The sequence below is a fragment of the Triticum aestivum genome, chromosome 5B, assembly GCF_018294505.1.
Source record: "Triticum aestivum cultivar Chinese Spring chromosome 5B, IWGSC CS RefSeq v2.1, whole genome shotgun sequence".
In the NCBI taxonomy this organism is placed as follows: domain Eukaryota; kingdom Viridiplantae; phylum Streptophyta; class Magnoliopsida; order Poales; family Poaceae; genus Triticum; species Triticum aestivum.
The window spans coordinates 703,243,280-703,261,890 of NC_057807.1; the positions used below are offsets into that span (position 1 = coordinate 703,243,280).

An 18,611-nucleotide genomic window follows, 5' to 3' on the forward strand; every position below is an offset into this window, starting at 1 on the left:
CTTTTCTGGATTCGTCACCCTTTTTTGAGTAAGCAAACATTTTTCAACTCGGCGAACAATTTTTGAATTCACGAATAGATTTTCAACTCGTGTATTCATGATAATTTTTTAAATCTATGAATATTTTGGGAATTAATGACATTTTACAAATCTGCGAACAATTTTTGAATTGTGAAAATTTTCTACAAATCATAAACTTATAAAAATCCTTGAAGATTTTTTGAATTTGGAAACATTTTCTAAATCCGTTAATAATTTTTGAATTCAATATTTTTTCAAGTCATGACCTTCTTTGAATATGTGAACATTTTTATAAATTCAAGGACTTTTTTAGTTCTGTTAACAGCATTAACATTTTTTCTTGAAACTATTAAAACATATTCAATAAAATATTAGAATTGTATAGAGAAGTGTTGACCCGGTTCAAACAATTGCTACACATACATAGGTTTAAATATTTTGCCAACGCATTTGTGTGCAGGCCACCAAGCTAGTGTATATAAAAAAGGAAGAAAATGCTACACACTTCGTGAACACTGAAACGATAGCTGTCTTTGTTTTTCTAATCGGACATACAATAGTCAAGTCTATCATTCATACCAACATAATTTTGTTGTGTGGTACGTACTATAGTATACACCACGTGCAAATTTATTTTTCTTTAATTCTGACCTTCTTTCACAATTGACATGCGTTTCTTTCTAAATTCCCAAACCGAAAAAAGGCATGCATTTCTTTCGCGTTAATCACCTTCTCCATTTCTACTTGACGTGTGTTTCTTTCCCGATTTATCACTTGCTTTTGCCTATATGAGATCTCCCTCGCATCTCCCTAGCTCTCAGGTTTCTCGTCTCCTTCACATCTCCATAGCTAGCTAGCCTCAAGCCCTAGCCCCTAGGCAGCGGTCGTCATGGAGAATGGACCTCTTGACAGCGCCGACCAGCCTACCCTGTTGACACAGCCCCCACTCCAACAGCTTCCCGACGACCTGCTCCGCCACATCTTCCACCGTCTCCCGACGAATCCAAGTGCCCTCGCATTCGTCTCCATGGCCCACAAAGAATAATGGCGCCTCGTCCACGACGAGGAGAACTTCCTCCGTTACTTTCGCAGGGAGCACCACAGCGTCCCACCACTCCTCGGCCTCATCTGCGACGCCTACCACGGCAATCTCCACTTCAAGTCCACGCCCACCACGGGCAACGCGGTGAATCTGATGCTGCCGACGTTGGCCCATGAGGGAGGGTTCCACGCCTACGGCTGCACCCACGGCCGCGTGCTCCTCTACGGCCCCTGGGTCCCCAGCCACCACGGCGAGCTAATGGTGTGGGACCCCCTAACCGGCGAGCAAAACCTCATCCCGCCGGCGCCTGGCTTCCTCGACGGGCAGAGTTACGGTGCGGCGCTGGTCTACGATGCGGATCACGCCCACGGCGGGTACTGCCATTCGTCGCCGTTCCGCATCGTCTTCGCGTACAGCCAGTATGACAGCTGTAGGCGCTGGGGTCCACCGCCGATCCACGTCTTCGCCCGCGTCTACAGCTCCAAGACAGGAAGCTGAGACGGCCGCGTGGCAGCGATCATGGACCCGGAGTTCCACTTCGGTTGCAAGCCGAGCGCCGTGGCCGGCAACGCCACTGCAGTGTATTGGATGAGTCAAGCGGAGACAAAGGTGGTAGAATTTCACTTGGAGACGCAGAAGCTGCTACTGATTGATACACCAGAGGTTACACGTGGCCTGCACTTTTTTCTCGCGCCGGCCAGGGACGGACGGTTGCGTTTGGCCGGCGCCATTGACAACTTCATTGTGCTGTTCTCGTGGGATGAAGGCGCATGGGTTAGCCATACCCTTGTTTGGCTTGGAGATTTCCTCCGGCTCCATGTCTATGCCCAGCACGAAAATGATGGCGAAGAGCTTTTGGATGTTGCTGAATACTCTGATGATGAGGACGAGGAAGAACTACTATACGCCACAATCAAATCGCCCGTCATCGGTTTCTCCGAGCAGTTGGATTGCATTTTCTTGCAGGAACAGGGTGTGTTCATGATCAGCTTGGAGTCCGGGCAGCATCAACAAGTGTTTGAACCGGGTCAACACTTCTCCGGCCCTGTCTATCCCTACTCCACCTTCTATACAGCAGGTATGTATGTACTCACTTTACACTAGATATATTGTGCTACTTTTGAGCATGTCTACCAGCATAATCCTAGTCAAATAATCTTCCTGATTTCTAATTGGATTACGTATTTGGTTATATGTAGAAAGGAGAAGGCAAACAGGTGTTACAAGCCGCGACATAATTGCTATCTAGGGTAGCAACTGAATTCTTTGCAGGAAGCAGAGGTTGGGGTTCGAGGACACACAAGATTGACAATGGGCGATGCTGCTGCTGGGATTCCGAGGCTCCTTTCATAACAAGATGTTCTATTTTTTAGCTCTTTCTGTTCTGGTAGATGATGCCTTGTTACCTGAAATTTGTATCGCGTGTGCGAGTCTTTTTATTATTGAATCGCACGTGTGTGTCTTGGCACTGTAATAAGCTAGTGATCTGCCCGCGCATGATGGGATAGGTAGTGATCTGCCTGCGCATGATGGGAACTTGTAGTGGCTGATTGGCCAGATTGGCCAGTTACCTGTGGTGTTCTGCGTGTCTGTGTGACGCATAAACTGCTATATATGTTTCTTTTTTCAATTTCTGAATGGAAATCTGGGACAAGAGAGCTCTTTTTGTTCGAAAGAAAAACCTTCATATAGATGTAGTACATGTTGGCGCTGCCTCCTCGCATCCCCGCTTCCTCTTCCTCTCAGAACTCTCTTGTGGTTTCTATTTTCTTCTCTCAAGAACACAAGGACACACACCATGAAACAAAACCACACGCACACACACTTCACCAGGAGACAACTAGCTTTGCCTTCGCTCCTGGTGAGAACACATGTACTACATTTTTCTCTTCTCATTAGCTTGACCAAACTGATTCCAAGACTTAATAACCTGCACACACGTACTGCCAGAGCAACAACCTGCCCGGCTTCTATGCCACCTATGCATACTCCACAAACCACTAACACATGACCCGCTCTCACTCTGAAAATCACTCCAGGATGCACAAGACTAGGACATCATGCAAACGCACACGCACCAAGCTAGCCACTAACCTCACATGCAGCTAACTAACAAAGGTACTCACTCGGCTACTACTTGAACTGAGCAAACTACATGCATGCACTAGCTAACAACCCAAACACAGGCACATATCATTACCGGGTCACCCAGCTCAACCTACTTGACGTATAGCCCGTCATGCTCCAGCCTTACCACGTCTTACCGCTTCTCACGGCATCACCGTATCACACGGCACCACCGGTTATATCGTCCTCGCACGGCAGCTGGATGTCTCACCTCTATTCCGTGGACAACTGAAGCTTCATTGACCTACACCGTCGTATGACCGTCTAAACTACATGATGTGCACACATGCATGTGCCGCATGTGCACAAGGCACATGACAAGATTATCTCCAACAGTACATGTGTGGCTAATTCAGAAAATTGCTTAAACTAGAAGATACCCCGCGCGTTGCTGCGGGATTCCAAACACTTATTTTCGGATAGAATGATCATATATAAGGGGTGAAAACATTAAGATTCAGCTCCATACGAAAAACCACTATATATCAGTGCACCAAAAATTTGAGAACATATTGGATATTAATGATACCTGAAAGTAGTGTTCCCCTAAAGTAACATGAAAGTACATTGGTAATTGTATTCATAATACATATTGGTTGGCCAATTGTTCCTAGCTAGACCTAGCAACATATGAAGAGCCTGATCTCAAATCCATGCAAATTCTACTGATTTAATATTGATAAGGATCTTGTTCGAAAAATATTTATAAGAATATACTAAGACAAAGGTATTTGAATGAACTAAAAAGAGGTGTGCCCTTGGCTGCCACATATGAGAAACGGAAGGAGGTTATTAACACCAAAAAGTTTCATTTCAAGAAGCAAGCACGTGGTTTGCAAGTCTAATATGCTAATCACTTCACAGAACTTCTTCATGTCCTGGAATAGGAACACATCCAATGGGAACTTCTGGACACCCGTCGACGGTATCCCCATGGGACATTCCATCCTTTGAGCTGACTTAAACACTCCCAGCTTCAGCACCGCTGCCAAACTCTTGGCATGGCAAATCCTGAGCTGGATCAAACATAATGATTAGTACTCCCAAGTCACAGCCATTAGTGAATGAAGAAAACAAATGAATCATAAACTTCTAAAGATCTTACAGGCTGATAGGATGGCACTAGATGCTGTAGCACCCATCAGATCCCCTGACATGCTAAGAAGGGAAGTCAAAGGTGACCCTTCACAAAACGGACGCCAAGATTATGAAAGAAAAAGGAAACAAAAACAGACATGCCCATGCTCAGCCTTCACGCCGTTGTTGATTCGCCAGCGCCGCCAGTGATTTTTTGTCTTGCCTGCATGTTTGTCCGCTCATCATTTTCCATGTCTCCGGTCGTTCGAAAGGAATATGAAAGCTGATGGCTCGGAGGAAAGTACACCAGAGGCTCGCCGGCGAAGATGATGACGAGCGATCCGAGAACCAGAGCGCCAAGAAGCCAGGCTGGCTAATTGCACACCAGCGGCTACTGCAGCCGCACACATATTCAATTTAGTCGATCTGTGCAGTGCAAATATGGGATTGATATCTCCTTGCCGAAGTAGAAATTCACTGGCGTTAGCCGGGGAGGAAGACGCATGGGAATTGGGAACGTATCACGCCAGGGAGGAAGACGCATGGGAATTGGGAACGTAGCACAATAAACCGGCCGCTCGACTGCCTCAACAATTAATCCTTTGGATTAAATGTATGAAATAGTGGGAGGATGAAACGGAAGGGCATATACGGGATTTAATGGATGGTGGCTGGAACATTAAAGGAAAGGACCCGATGGAAAAACACTTCATCAGGGAGTAAGCCAGCAAGCGATTGGGTGTGAGGGTGTAGTACAGAAAATAACGAAGAGGCGTGGGTGGGAATATTGCTGAGGTGAGTATATTCTGACGTGGACATGCTGCATGGGTTGCTCCTATTTAGTATTGATGATGTGGCATGATGATGACGTGGATGGTGTGCATGTTGAGAGAATAGGTAGAAATGTGGAGCAACATCTTAAGAATGTTAGATGTATTTAATTGTCATAAGGAATAAATCCTTTTTATCCTTCCCCACCTCATAAGCATACCGGAGTAAATTTCTTAACTACATGTGGCAGAAATGAGATTTTCGATAAAAATAATATATTAATGTGAAGAAGATACCAATTATACTAGGCCTCTGCACCAACATAATGACCAGAACTAGTCTAGACATTAAGGACACACACAGCAAAAAGAAAAAAAAAGAAAGAGAAAGAAAAAAGACCCTGCCACAATGATCAATCACTTGCAGCAATCGGACCCAAACTACCAATACAACACCCAGAACTACGGAAGAGGTGCTTCAAAGACGATGCCTCCAAAAAAGGAATAATGCACACGCACCGTGCATTACAAGGAAAATGAATATCCAATGGATATTTAACATTCCCAGATAATATGTGTCATTTCAAGTGACTACTTATAATGAGTAACCGTCGTACTGATAATTAACCCGGTACGTGCAATGAGTGTGGTCTTAATTCCATAGAATGTTATATATGTGTGGTCGCCCCAATATGACATATAATATTTAATTTTTTAAGCCGCTATACAATTCAATAGACTATATTATGAAAGACTGTCATTATGTCATGCTTATTCGTGCAAGGGAAATTTCACGATGCATTATAATACACCAGAGCACGTGTATTATATGGGTGATCTAACGGATAAAACTAATTGGGCCTTTTTAAAGTCCAAGGGTGATGTCTACTACATAACCTTCTTCTTGTAGACGTTGTTGGACCTCCAAGTGCAGAGGTTTGTAGGACAGTAGCAAATTTCTCTCAAGTGTATGGCCTAAGGTTTATACATCCATGGGAGGCGTAGGATGAAGATGGTCTCTATCAAACAACTCTGCAACCAAATAACAAAGAGTATCTTGTGTCCTCAGCACACCCAATACAATGTTAAATTGTATAGGTGCACTAGTTCGGCGAAGAGATGGTGATACACGCGAAATATGTATGGTAGATATAGGTTTTTGTAATTTGAAATTATAAAAACAGCAAGGTAGCTAATGAGAAAAGTGAGCACAAACGGTATTGAAATGCTTCGAAACAAGGCCTAGGGTTCATATTTTCACTAGTTCAAGTTCTCTCAACAATAATAACATAATTGGATCATATAATATCCCTCAACAAGCAACAAAGAGTCACTCCAAAGTGGATCACGTGAATATCGCACTGTCACCACAGATAAGCACATGCAAGACATACATCAAGTGTTCTCAAATCCTTAAAGACTCAATCCGATAAGATAACTTCAAAGGGAAAACTCAATCCATTACAAGAAGGTAGAGGGGGAGAAACATCATAAGATCTAACTATAATAGAAAAGCTCACGATACATCAAGATCGTGCCATATCAAGAACACGAGAGAGAGAGAGAGAGAGAGAGAGAGAGAGAGAGAGAGAGAGAGAGAGATCAAACACATAGCTACTTGTACATACCCTCAGCCCCGAGGGTGAACTACTCCCTCCTCGTCATGGAGAGCACCGGGATGATGAAGATGTCCACCAGTGATGATTTCCCGTCTGGCAGGGTGCCGGAACAGGATCCCGGTTCGTTTTTGGTGGCTACAGAGGCTTGCGGCGGCGGAACTCCCGATCTAGGTTATTTTCTGGAGGTTTGGGGATTTATAGGAGAGGTTGGCGTCGAGAACAAGTCAGGGGCCCCACGGAGAGTCCATGAGGCACAGGGGCGCGCCCTCCACCCTCATGGGCCCCACGAGACTCCCCTCCGACAACTTTTGGTTCCAGTATTTTTTATATTTTTCAAAAAAATCTCCGTTGATTTTCATCGCATTCCGATAACTTCTATTTCTGCACAAAAACAATACCACGGTAGTTCTGCTGAAAACAGCATCAGTCCGGGTTAGCTCTAATCAAATCATACCAAAATCATGTAAAAATATTGTAAACATGGCATGAATACATCAAAAATTATAGATACGTTGGAGACATATCAAAGGGTATTTTCAATCTAAAAGATTGTTGAACTTTAATTGGTCCAATTCAGTCCAAGGGTATTCCCGTCCTAAATTTTTCAATTCACTTAATTGCATTAACATTGCACTTAATTATAACACCACGTCATCGTGTGTGGTCATCTGAATTTGGGTTCGAGCGGTTCATCATCTCCTCTCGGGCTCTAATCTCCGGTGAACACATCGACACCCTCGATCGCCGCCGATCGCCACCGCGCGCACTCGCCGTGGAACTCCGGCTCCTCCTCCTACTCCACCCTCCATCGCACATGACCCCTCCCCCCAGTTTATGCGGCGCCAGATCTTCCGACGAGCCGCCTAATCCCCTCCTTCCCAGGTCTGATGCCCCCTTCCCTGACGCGAGGCCAAATCATCCTCATCATCGTGCATCAAGTTTATCACGCCGGATCTTCACACCTACCTATCAGATGTAAGTGCCTAGCCATCACTAATCATCGTGCATTTAGTTTTCACTTTTCTTTTATGCACCATGCTGGTATGAGATAGTCCTTGGTTGATTTATAGAATGCTCATTGCATTTCTCTTATATCTTTTGAGTATGACTTTATAGAATGCTTCATGTGCTTCACTTATATCATTTGAAGTTTGGATTGCCTGTTTCTCTTCACATAGAAAACCGCCATTTATAGAATGCTCTTTTGCTTCACTTATATTTGTTAGAGTGGGGGCATATATTTTGTAGAAAGAATTAAACTCTCTTGCTTCACTTATATCTATTTAGAGAGATGACAGGAATTGGTCATTCACATGGTTAGTCATAAAATCCTACATAAACTTGTAGATCACTGAATATGATATGTTTGATTCCTTGCAATAGTTTTGCGATATAAAGGTGGTGATATTACAGTCGTGCTAGTTGAGTAATTGTGAAATTGAGAAATACTTGTGTTGAGGTTTGCAAGTCCCGCAGCATGCACGTATGGTGAACCATTATGTAACGAAGTTGGAGCATGAAGTGTTTTTTGATTGTCTTCCTTATGAGTGGCAGTCGGGGACGAGCGATGGTATTTTCCTACCAATCTATCCCACTAGGGGCATGCGTAGTAGTACTTTGCTTCGAGGGCTAAGTAGACTTTTGCAATAAGTATATGAGTTCTTTATGACTAATGTGAATCCATGGATATACGCACACTCACCCTTCCACTTTGCTAGCCTCTATTGTGCCGCGCAACTTTCACCGGTATCATGAACCCATTATTTACCTTCCTCAAAACAACCACCATACCTACCTATTATGGCATTTCCATAGCCATTCCGAGATATATTGCCATGCAACTTTTCACCGTTCTGTTATTATGACATGTTCCATCATTGTCATATTGCTTTGCCTGATAGTAACATAGCTAGCATGATGTTTTCATGGCTTGTCCGTTTTTTGATGTCATTGCTATGCTAGATCATTGCACATCCCGGTACACCGCCGGAAGCATTCATATAGAGTCATATATTTGTTTGAGATATCGAGTTGTAATAATGAGTTGTAAGTAAATAAAAGTGTGATGATCATCATTATTAGAGCATTGCCCCAGTGAGGAAAGGATGAAGGAGACTCCGGACTTTATGAAAAATAATAGAGGCCAAAGAAGCCCAAATAAAAAAGACAGGCCAAAGAAGCCCACAAAAAAAAGAAAAAAATGAAAAAAATGAGAGAAAAAGAGAGAAGGGGCAATGTTACTATCCTTTTACCATACTTGTGCTTCAGAGTAGCACCATGTTCTTCATATAGAGAGCCTCTTGAGTTATCACTTTCATATACCAGTGGGAATTTTCATTATAGAACTTGGCTTGTATATTCCGATGATGGGCTTCCTCAAACGCCCGAGGTCTTCATGAGCAAGCAAGTTGGATGCACACCCACTTAGTTTCCAGTTTGAGCTTTCATACACTTATAGCTCTTAGTGCATCCGTTGCATGGCAATCCCTACTCCTCGCATTGACATCAATTAATGGGCATCTCCATAGCCCGTTGATTAGCCGCGTCGATGTGAGACTTGCTCCCTTTTTTCTTCTCCACATAAACCTCCACCATCATATTCTATACCACCATAGTGCTATGTCCATGACTTCCGCTCATGTATTGCGTAAGAGTTGAAAAAGCTGAAGCGCGTTAAAAAGTATGAACCAATTGCTCGGCTCGTCATCGGGGTTGTGCATGATTTGAATGCTTTGTGTGATGAAGATGGAGCATAGCCAGACTATATGATTTTGTAGGGATGAGCTTACATTGGCTATGTTATTTCGATAAGACATAATTGCTTGGTTGGTATGCTTGAAGTATGATTGTTTTTATGTCAAATGATAGACTATTGCTTTGAATCACTTGTGCCTTAATATTCATGCCATGATTAGACATATGATCAAGATTATGCTAGGTAGCATTCCACATCAAAAATTATCTTTTTTTTATCATTTACCTACTCGAGGACGAGCAGGAATTAAGCTTGGGGATGCTGATATGTCTCTGTAGTATCTCTAATTTTTTATTGTTCCATGCCAATATTCTTCAACTTTCATATACTTTTGGCAACTTTTTATACTATTTTTTGGGACTAACATATTGATCCAGTGCCCAGTGTCAGTTCCTGTCTGTTGCATGTTTTATGTTTCGCAGAAACCCCATATCAAACGGAATCCAAACGGGATAAAAACGGACGGAGAATTATTTTGGAATATTTGGGATTTTCCGGAGGAAGAATCAACGCGAAACAGTGTCCGAGGTGGCCATGAGACAGGGGGGCGCGCCCACCCCCCTTGGGCGCGCCTGGCACTCTCGTGGGCCACCCGTAAGGCAGTTGACGCTCTTTTTTTGCCGCAAGAAAGCAAATTTTCTGAGAAAAATCTGGACGAAAGATTAACCCCAATCGGAGTTACGGATCTCCGGATATAAAAGAAATGGTGAAGGGGAAGGATCTGAGAACGCAGAAACAGAGAGATAGATCCAATCTCGGAGGGGCTCTCGCCCCTCCCACGCCATGGGAGCCAAGGACCAGAGGGGAAACCCTTCTCCCATCTAGGGAGGAGGTCAAGGAAGAAGAAGAAGAAGGGGGGGCTCTCTCCCCCTTGCTTCCGGTGGCGCCGGAACGCCGCCAGGGGCCATCATCATCACCGGGATCTTCACCAACACCTCCGCCATCTTCACCAACATCTCCATCACCTTCCCCCATCTATATTCAGCGGTCCACTCTCCCGCAATCCGCTGTACCCTCTACTTGAACATGGTGCTTTATGCTTCATATTATTATCCAATGATGTGTTGCCATCCTCTGATGTCTGAGTAGATTTTCGTTGTCCTATTGGTGGTTAATGAATTTCTATGATTGATTTAAGTTGCTTGTGGTTATGTTGCTGTCCTATTGTGCCCTCCGAGTCACGCAACCGTGAGGGATTCCCGCTGTAGGGTGTTGCAATACATGCATGATTCTTTTATGGTGGGTTGCTTGAGTGACAAAAGCATAAACCCGAGTAAGGGGATTGTTGCGTACGGGATAAAGGGGACTTGATGCTTTAATGCTATGGTTGGGTTTTACCTTAATGAATCTTTAGTAGTTGCGGGCGCTTGCTAGAGTTCCAATCATAAGTGCATATGATCCAAGAAGAGAAAGTATGTCAGCTTATGCCTCTCCCACATAAAACTTGCTATCGGTCTAGTAACGTAGTCAATTGCTTAGGGACAATTTCACAACTCCTACCACCACTTTTCCACACTCGCTATATTTACTTTATTGTTTCTTTATCTAACAGCCCCTAGTTTATATTTACGTGCTCTTTATTATCTTGCAAACCTATCCTATCACACCTACAAATTACTTCTAGTTTCATACTTGTTCTAGGTAAAGCGAACGTCAAGCGTGCGTAGAGTCATATGAGTGGTCGATAGGACTTGAGAGAGTATTTGTTCTACCTTTAGCTCCTCGTTGGGTTCGAGACTCTTACTTATAGAAAGAGGCTACAACTATCCCATATACTTGCGGGTCATCAGTTCCCTCTCGGTACCCAGAGTCTAGCTCGGAGATGGTGCGGTTTACACGCTGCCAGAGTGGAGGCTTATTCAAAACGCGCCCAAAATTTTACCACACCCTACAAGGGTCATGCCATGACACCGTGCCAGATCCTAAGCAATTCCACCATAGTACGATTTTCTGACGATTTTAACGGTTGCATCAGACATGCCATGGAGGTAATTTGGCACCCCGGTTGCACGGCATGCCCCTCCATCATTAGCACGTGGCCTACGCATGTCTCAAAGACATCATGTAGGATTTTCCATGCCGCTTCTGGGCATGATTTCATGTGCCGCCTTGCAGATCTGCAATTTTTGACGGTAAAACCCTAGCGGTGCAATAAATGTCTGAAATATTGCATGCGGGTCAAAGAAATGCAGGGACCTGGCACGGGTCATGTGATGGCCTCCTTTGAGAGCACGAGATGTTTCGAGGCCAATGAAGCAACAGGACCAACACTTCCCTCATAAATCGGACACGTTCCCTCTCAGTACCCAGAGACTAGCTCGGAGATGGTGTGGTTTACAAGCGGCCTGACTGGAGGAGGCTTATTCGAAACACGCCCAAACTTTTACAACACCCTGCATTGGTCGTGTCCTGACACCGTACCAGATCCCGTGCAATTCCTTCACAAACCGGACATGTTCTCTCTCGATAGCTCTCATACACACGAAAAAGTCAAACAAACAATTAACCGAATGGTCGTGGTTAAGCGAGGTGGGACTAAACTCAGCTCCCACTAATATATAGATCGATGAAAAAGAGGATAATAAAAATTCCAGTAAATATTGCTTTGCTGAGAGCCATCCAGCGGGCGCTCGGTAGAGCAGGGCGACCGTCAGATCAATGTCAACCATCGCCGGTCATGCCACGTGGCAACTGTTTGTCGAGTGCGCCGACTGGCTCTCAGCATATGTGGGGATTTGCCGAGTATCGGCCTTTTGCCGAGTGTGCTTTACCGCTTCTTATCGGCATACGTGGGGGTTTGACGTGCTGTCACTTTTGCCGAGAGAGTTGCGCTCGGCATACACATGTTTGCCGAGTGCCCGTGGTTTGGCTCTCGGCGAAGGCCCATACATCCGGCATACACGAAAACTCCAGTAGTGCTTACAAGGTGAGTGTGGGAGAAGCTTATAACAGATGTGCTTATTTCCTACGTATCCTATCTATAAGCCGGTTTAATTAGTTCCAAGTGTCAAAGGGTTAGTGATTTGTTAGGGCTCGTGTACGCGTGTACTCGACAATTTTACTTCATAGCTCAACACTTTGTCCACCTACATACAATTTTACTTCGATTGACACTGTTTGTGCACTCGACAATTTTGAGCTGAGGCTCTCAACACTGCGATATATCTTCTCAACCGATGCCCATGCAAACCACAACAACACCAAACTCGACATGAAATCTTGTTCGGTTCTCCTCCTACATACGGTCATCTTAAATTTTTTGCCTTCCTTTTCTATCCTACCAATTCATGCACCATTACACACAAGCTCGCTCCTTGCTCAAAAGCTAGTGTATTCGTGGACTACCTCGTTGATTACCATGGAAATCCATGTTTTGACCCCTTAACACTTTGAGTGCCTATCTCATACCACCTCTATTTCTATGATGTTTGTTTTCCTTTCAGGGACCCCGGCTCTCCATCTTAGGCCGATCGCGTCACCGAGCTACCAACAGAGGTCGTAACGGTTCAAGTGTGGACCCCGCGCTACCGCGCCCCGGCGCCACCTACATCAGCCTCCCAGCCTGACCACCGTCCTCCCCTGCCCCGGCATTGGTTCCTTCCATCGGGTCCCCAACTGCCTCTTTTGCGACGCCCCAATCTCATGCCATGGTAGAAAATTCGGCAGCCCCCGACAGCCTATACAGCTGCTATGGCAGCCGAAAATTCAGTCGATTTGACTACCATGATATTAGATTCTCCAAAGTTCACCTGCCATGGCAGCCGATTCATCCCGCCAGGGCAGCTGTTTCCTAGTACAAACACGCCTCCACTCCAGACAGTCATAGTGTGTTGCCGGTAAGCTTCCAGTCCGACCAACTGGTTTTTTGACCTCTGAGCATGCTCCTGGTGCACCATGGCCTCACCATGCTTGATTAACGTTGAACATCGCATGCCATGCTGACTCAATCTCCATGGGTCATCTTCCGGATCATTATGCACTACATGGACGCCCACGACGTCCACCTCGGTGATGCCGCCACCCCATCGCCATTGCCCATGTCTATTCGTGATGCGCTCCATGATCCTGTTTGGTTTGCAGCCATGGAACATGCGTTTAATGCCCTAACGGACAACGGTATATGGTCACTTCAATAGTAAAAAACAGGGCTTTGGTTCAGGCCGGGCCAGCCCATAGTCCCGGTTCAGCCCAGAACCGGGACCCATGGGGGCATTGGTCCCGGTTCGTGAGGCTAGGGGGCCTGCCGGGCCTCGTGGGGGCATTGGTCCCGATTCGTCTGGCCCCTTTTGTCCCGGTTGGTGGGACAAACCGGGACCAATGGGCCTCGCTCCTGGCCCACCACCATTGGTCCCGGTTGGTGGCATGAACCGGGACCAAAGGGTATCCTTTAGTCCCAGTTCCAGCCACGAACCGGGACCAATGTGATGCCTATATATAACCCCTCGCTGGCGAGCAGAGCACTCCACACTACTCAGTTTTTTCTGGCCGGCGAGGGGAGGGCTTTGTGGTGCTCTAGCTCACCTCCTATGCACATGAGGTGTTCGATGGAATGCCCGGGCCACACTACTTAAGCTCGACCTCCAAGCTCCATTTTTCTCAATATTTGTCTAGGTTTAGCGGTCCATCATGTCCCGTCCCCGCCTTCACCGCCGTCGATCGCCCGCGCCGATCTCGTCGCCATCACCACCGTGGTGAGCCTCTTGTTCTTATCTTCTTTCTGAAAGGAAAAAAATTCTTACTTGTATGTCTAGATAGATATTTGTATAATTTTCTTATTTTTTATTGCTTCTTATTATATAGTGCGATTGTTTTGGTATCTGCCCCCGTCGGCCCTTGTCCTGTCTATGATTCAGATGTGTTATATATTATCTTTTATAACTATTTGGTTCATTTATTGCTTATGAAAATTATGCCGACCAACGTGAAATAGATTTTATTTATCTAGGAGGTATGTGAACCGGAAATTCCAACCGACCCTATTGTCGAGAGGTTAAATTTAGTTGAAGAAGAAAACAATTACTTGAAGGAAAAAAAATGAGGAGGACAAGATGATATTGGAGTTGCATGTTGCGGATGTCATCGATGATCACAAGATCAAGATGGATGCAATGCGCTTGAAGATTAGCAAATATGCCATTCATACCGAGGCTTGGTATCATTATGCCGTTGGATCAATTGTTACCTTGGTTGCGATTATGATCGCATTTGTTTTCGTATTGAAATGTTTTACACAGTTTCAATGTATGGTTTAATAAGATGCTCTGGAGAGATAAATGTTGTTCAATGAGAACTATGTATGTACTTTGGCTTTAATGTGATGATGAAATTCTATTAACTTGGTCACTTAATTATCTATTCATGATGTTCTGTAATGGTTTTTGACACACTTAACTATAGATAATGCACGCAGATGAACCGGCAATGGATGTACGGTGACAGACACACCTCCGAGTACATTAAGGGCGTGCATAATTTTCTCGAAGTGGCTGATGCAAACAAGCAGAATGCTTTTATGTGTTGTCCATGCCCTATATGTGGGAATACGAAGTCTTACTCTGACTCGAAAACCCTTCACACCCACCTGCTTTATAAGGGTTTCATGCCACACTATAATGTTTGGACCAAGCACGGAGAAATAGGGGTTATGATGGAAAGACAACGAAGAAGAAGAGGACGATGAAAACTATGTGCCCCCTGAATACGGTGATGCTGCAACGGGGGAAGCTGTTGCAGATCAAGAGGAACCAGACGATGTGCCCGATAATGATCTCTGCCGGGTCATTGTTGATGCAAGGAGACAGTGCAAAAGTGAAAAGGAGAATCTGAAGTTCGATCGCTTGTTAGAGGATAACAAAAAAGGTTTGTACCCCAATTGCGAAGATCGCAACACAAAGCTCGGTACCGTACTGGAATTGCTGCAGTGGAAGGCAGAGAATGGTGTGCCTGACAAAGGATTTGAGAAGCTACTGAAAATATTGAAGAAGAAGCTTCCAAAGGATAACGAATTGCCCGACAATACGTATGTAGCAAAGAAGGTTGTATGCCCTCTAGTTTTCATCGTCTTGCTTAGAAGACTCCGTGTCTATGGCGGAAGGAGCACATCAAGCTTCTGAACTTCACACCTCCTGCGAGTTAGCTGGGCACTCCACCTCCTCCACCTCCTCCTCCTCCTCCGGCGAGTGATCAGGGCACTCCGCCTCCTGCTCCGGCGCGTGAGGGCGGCAGGACTCCGCCTCCTTCTCCGCCTGCTCTCGCGCCTCCGAGCAGCCCGCCTCCTCCTTCGCCGCCTCTAAGCAATGGCGGCGGCGGAACACAGACGCCACCGATCCGGCTGCTCCGGCGCGTGGTAGCAGTCCGCCACCTTCTTCTCCGCCTCGTAAGCAACGAAAGAAGACAGCAGCAGCCGCTCCGGCTGCTCCGGCGTCTAGCAGTACAGCCAGAGGTGGAAGGCAATACAGATTCGGTCTATCGTCTCTCAAGCCTCTAGAGAAGTTACCATACGAGAGGAGCGAGGAGGAAAACCAGAAGATCTGTGAAGGGCAAGTGAGGGACTTCTTTGAATCGGTAAAAGCTAAGAAACATCCACCTCCGGAGGAGAAGATAGATCCGGTGAAAGCGAAGCGCACTTTGGATGCCCTGCAGCGACCATCACCGCCTCCACCACAATCCAACTATGATCGCGTTATTGAAAATACATATAAGAAAGCGGAGCGGTCGGGAAGTACTTGCACTAATCAAAGGTTAGCAGAACGAAGAAGTGGGGAAAAATTCCCGAGCTCGGCGAACAGGCGAAGCAATCATGCCCCCCGCTCAATGTGTCTAGCGATATCGTCGCTAATCTTCCGGGGATGCTGCCCGGTACCAATCCTAGAGATTACATGTCCGACGATGCACTTTTTGATACAATGGAGGTGGACACATTCAAATTCCGGCACGGGAAGCCTCTCGTCAAACCTGGTACTCCTCTAACAACGATGATGCGAAGATTCCATGATTGGTACATGGACATCTGCAGCAAGTCTGGGACAAATACTTTGACGCTGAGAGTTAAAGAGGAGCACGACCTTGTTGGAATTGATCTGTTGTCTGTTCCCTATGAGGAGTTCTTCCAGTTTTTTAATCAAAAGACCCTAGATAAAACAATCATCAGTTGCTACTGTCTGTAAGTACAACTTCTGTGTAATTAATTAAGTCTCTATATATAGCTCAGCTCTTTCATTGCATGTATATATAATTATCCTCACTAGATTATGCAGATTGAAGATCGCCGAATTGAAGAAAAGACAAATAGGTGATATTGGGTTCATTAACACAAATCTCATGGATGAATGGAATGTTAAACATGATGCCAAACAAATCAATGTGGCGGTGTAGGCCGCAGCACCCGAGATGGATGATGAAGAGGTGGCGCCAATGGTAGTAGTTGTGGATGCCGAGGTCTAATGAGATTGGTATGAAGGGAGAGACGTCTGCAATGCTGTCGGCTAGGGAGAACATTGGGTTTGGAGGGGGAGGTGTTTGGGTAGTTGTAGAGGAGGAGGTAGAGGGCGGGGCACCGGCGGCACGGAACTCGGCCATGGAGAAGAGGGGCCGAGTTGGCCGGGGCGGCGGCGCGGGTGGCGGTGCCATACCAGGTGCGCAAAACCTAGGCGTCGGATACCATGATAGTTTGAGATATTGGAGAATGATTCTTGTATTGATTGGGGCCTCAAGGGTTGTTCATATAGATTACAAAGCTTGGGCTTTAAGACTAGACTAATAGAGATAGATTACAATACGAATAGCCTTATACTCTAATAGATTACCGTCTGAGGTCTTTACTATCTTTGGCTCAAAAGCTGCCCCAAATGGTGAACGACTTGATTGCCACGACGAGACGAGCGCTAGCTGGAATACAGATCTTTTCCAACAAGTCTTTCTGCCAATGGACGCTGACACAATTCTCAATATTCCATGTTGCACCAATAACCAGAGCAACTTTTGGTCATGGAACTTTGAAAGATCGACAGTTTTCTCTTAAGACTACATACCGCATGTTAATAACAAAGAGGCATGATGAAGATTGGCTGGAGGAGCTCCAGAGGTCGTCTGATTTTGAAGACGAGAAGGTGCGGTGGCGCAAGCTATGGAAAGTGGAGGTTCCGGCAAATTTACACATGATTTTCTGGAGGCTTTCTCGGGTTTCCGTCCCATCAGAAGATGTGCTCCACAATCGTAAAATGTGTTCCAGCAGCGCCGCTCTGTGTGTGGTACCAAAGACTCATGGAGGCACTCTCTCCTTGAGTGTTCCATGGCACGTTGTGTCTAGGCTCTTGTGGATGAGGACTTGATGAAGCCCTTGATGGTGACAACAGAAGCAAATCCTATTGCAATGTGCATTACCACATGATCAACTAATTACCAGGCTGGTGGTCACTATGTGGGCAATCTGAACGGCTCCACGAAAAGCTATTCTTGAAGGAAACTTTCAAATACCTATAGATACTCACGAATTTGATTCATGATACATCTCAGAGCTGGAAGGACTGAAGGATCTTCAGACCACCAGACCAACAGTTGATACATAATGGAAGACTCCTCCTCTGGGCTTTGTGAAGATTAATGTTGACCGAGGACTTTCCAGGTCAGGTCGAGTAAGTGTTGTTGCTGCTGTTTGTAGGGATGCTCATGGTCTTTAACTAGGAGCGTTAGCTCTTGTTTTACCTGGAGTAAATGATCCATCTATTGTTGAGGTGTTGGCATGTAGAGAGGGGCTCGCTTTGGCTATGGATCTTTATCTGTAGAGATTGCATGTGGGGTCAGATTGTCGAAGTGTGGTGTACGATATTGCTGCTGGACAAGGAGGGAAATATGAAGTTATCGTAAAAGAAATCTTAGTTACAAAATCTTGTTTTACTTTGTAATTTTGTCCATGAACAAATAAGCTCAAACTATGAAGCCCACAACCTAGCCAGGTTTCCATCTTCCTTAGACTATGGTAGACATACTTGGTTTGGTCTACCTCATGATGCTTGTATACTCACGACTACCAATCAATAAAAACCTAGAGTGCTGTGCTAAAATAGGCTCAACGGGAAGCTCGCTTGCTGTACGTTTAAAAAACCAAACAGAAGCTCGCTCCCAGTTTTATTTGTTGACTTGGCCGGTTGACCATTCACTTGGCCCATTGACGTTGATTGCCAGGTTGACCCATAGACTTT

At 45.4% G+C, this 18,611-nt stretch overlaps 1 protein-coding gene across 1 annotated transcript; it reads left to right on the forward strand.

The window, feature by feature from the left end:
• Positions 1–1,582: 1,582 nt before the first annotated feature.
• Positions 1,583–2,428, forward strand: LOC123115347 (uncharacterized). The gene is made up of 2 exons (XM_044536519.1): positions 1,583–2,141; positions 2,263–2,428. The coding sequence occupies exons 1-2, from the start codon at positions 1,583–1,585 to the stop codon at positions 2,310–2,312; spliced, it is 609 nt and encodes a 202-aa protein (XP_044392454.1). The 3' UTR covers positions 2,313–2,428.
• The last annotated feature ends 16,183 nt before the right edge of the window (positions 2,429–18,611 follow it).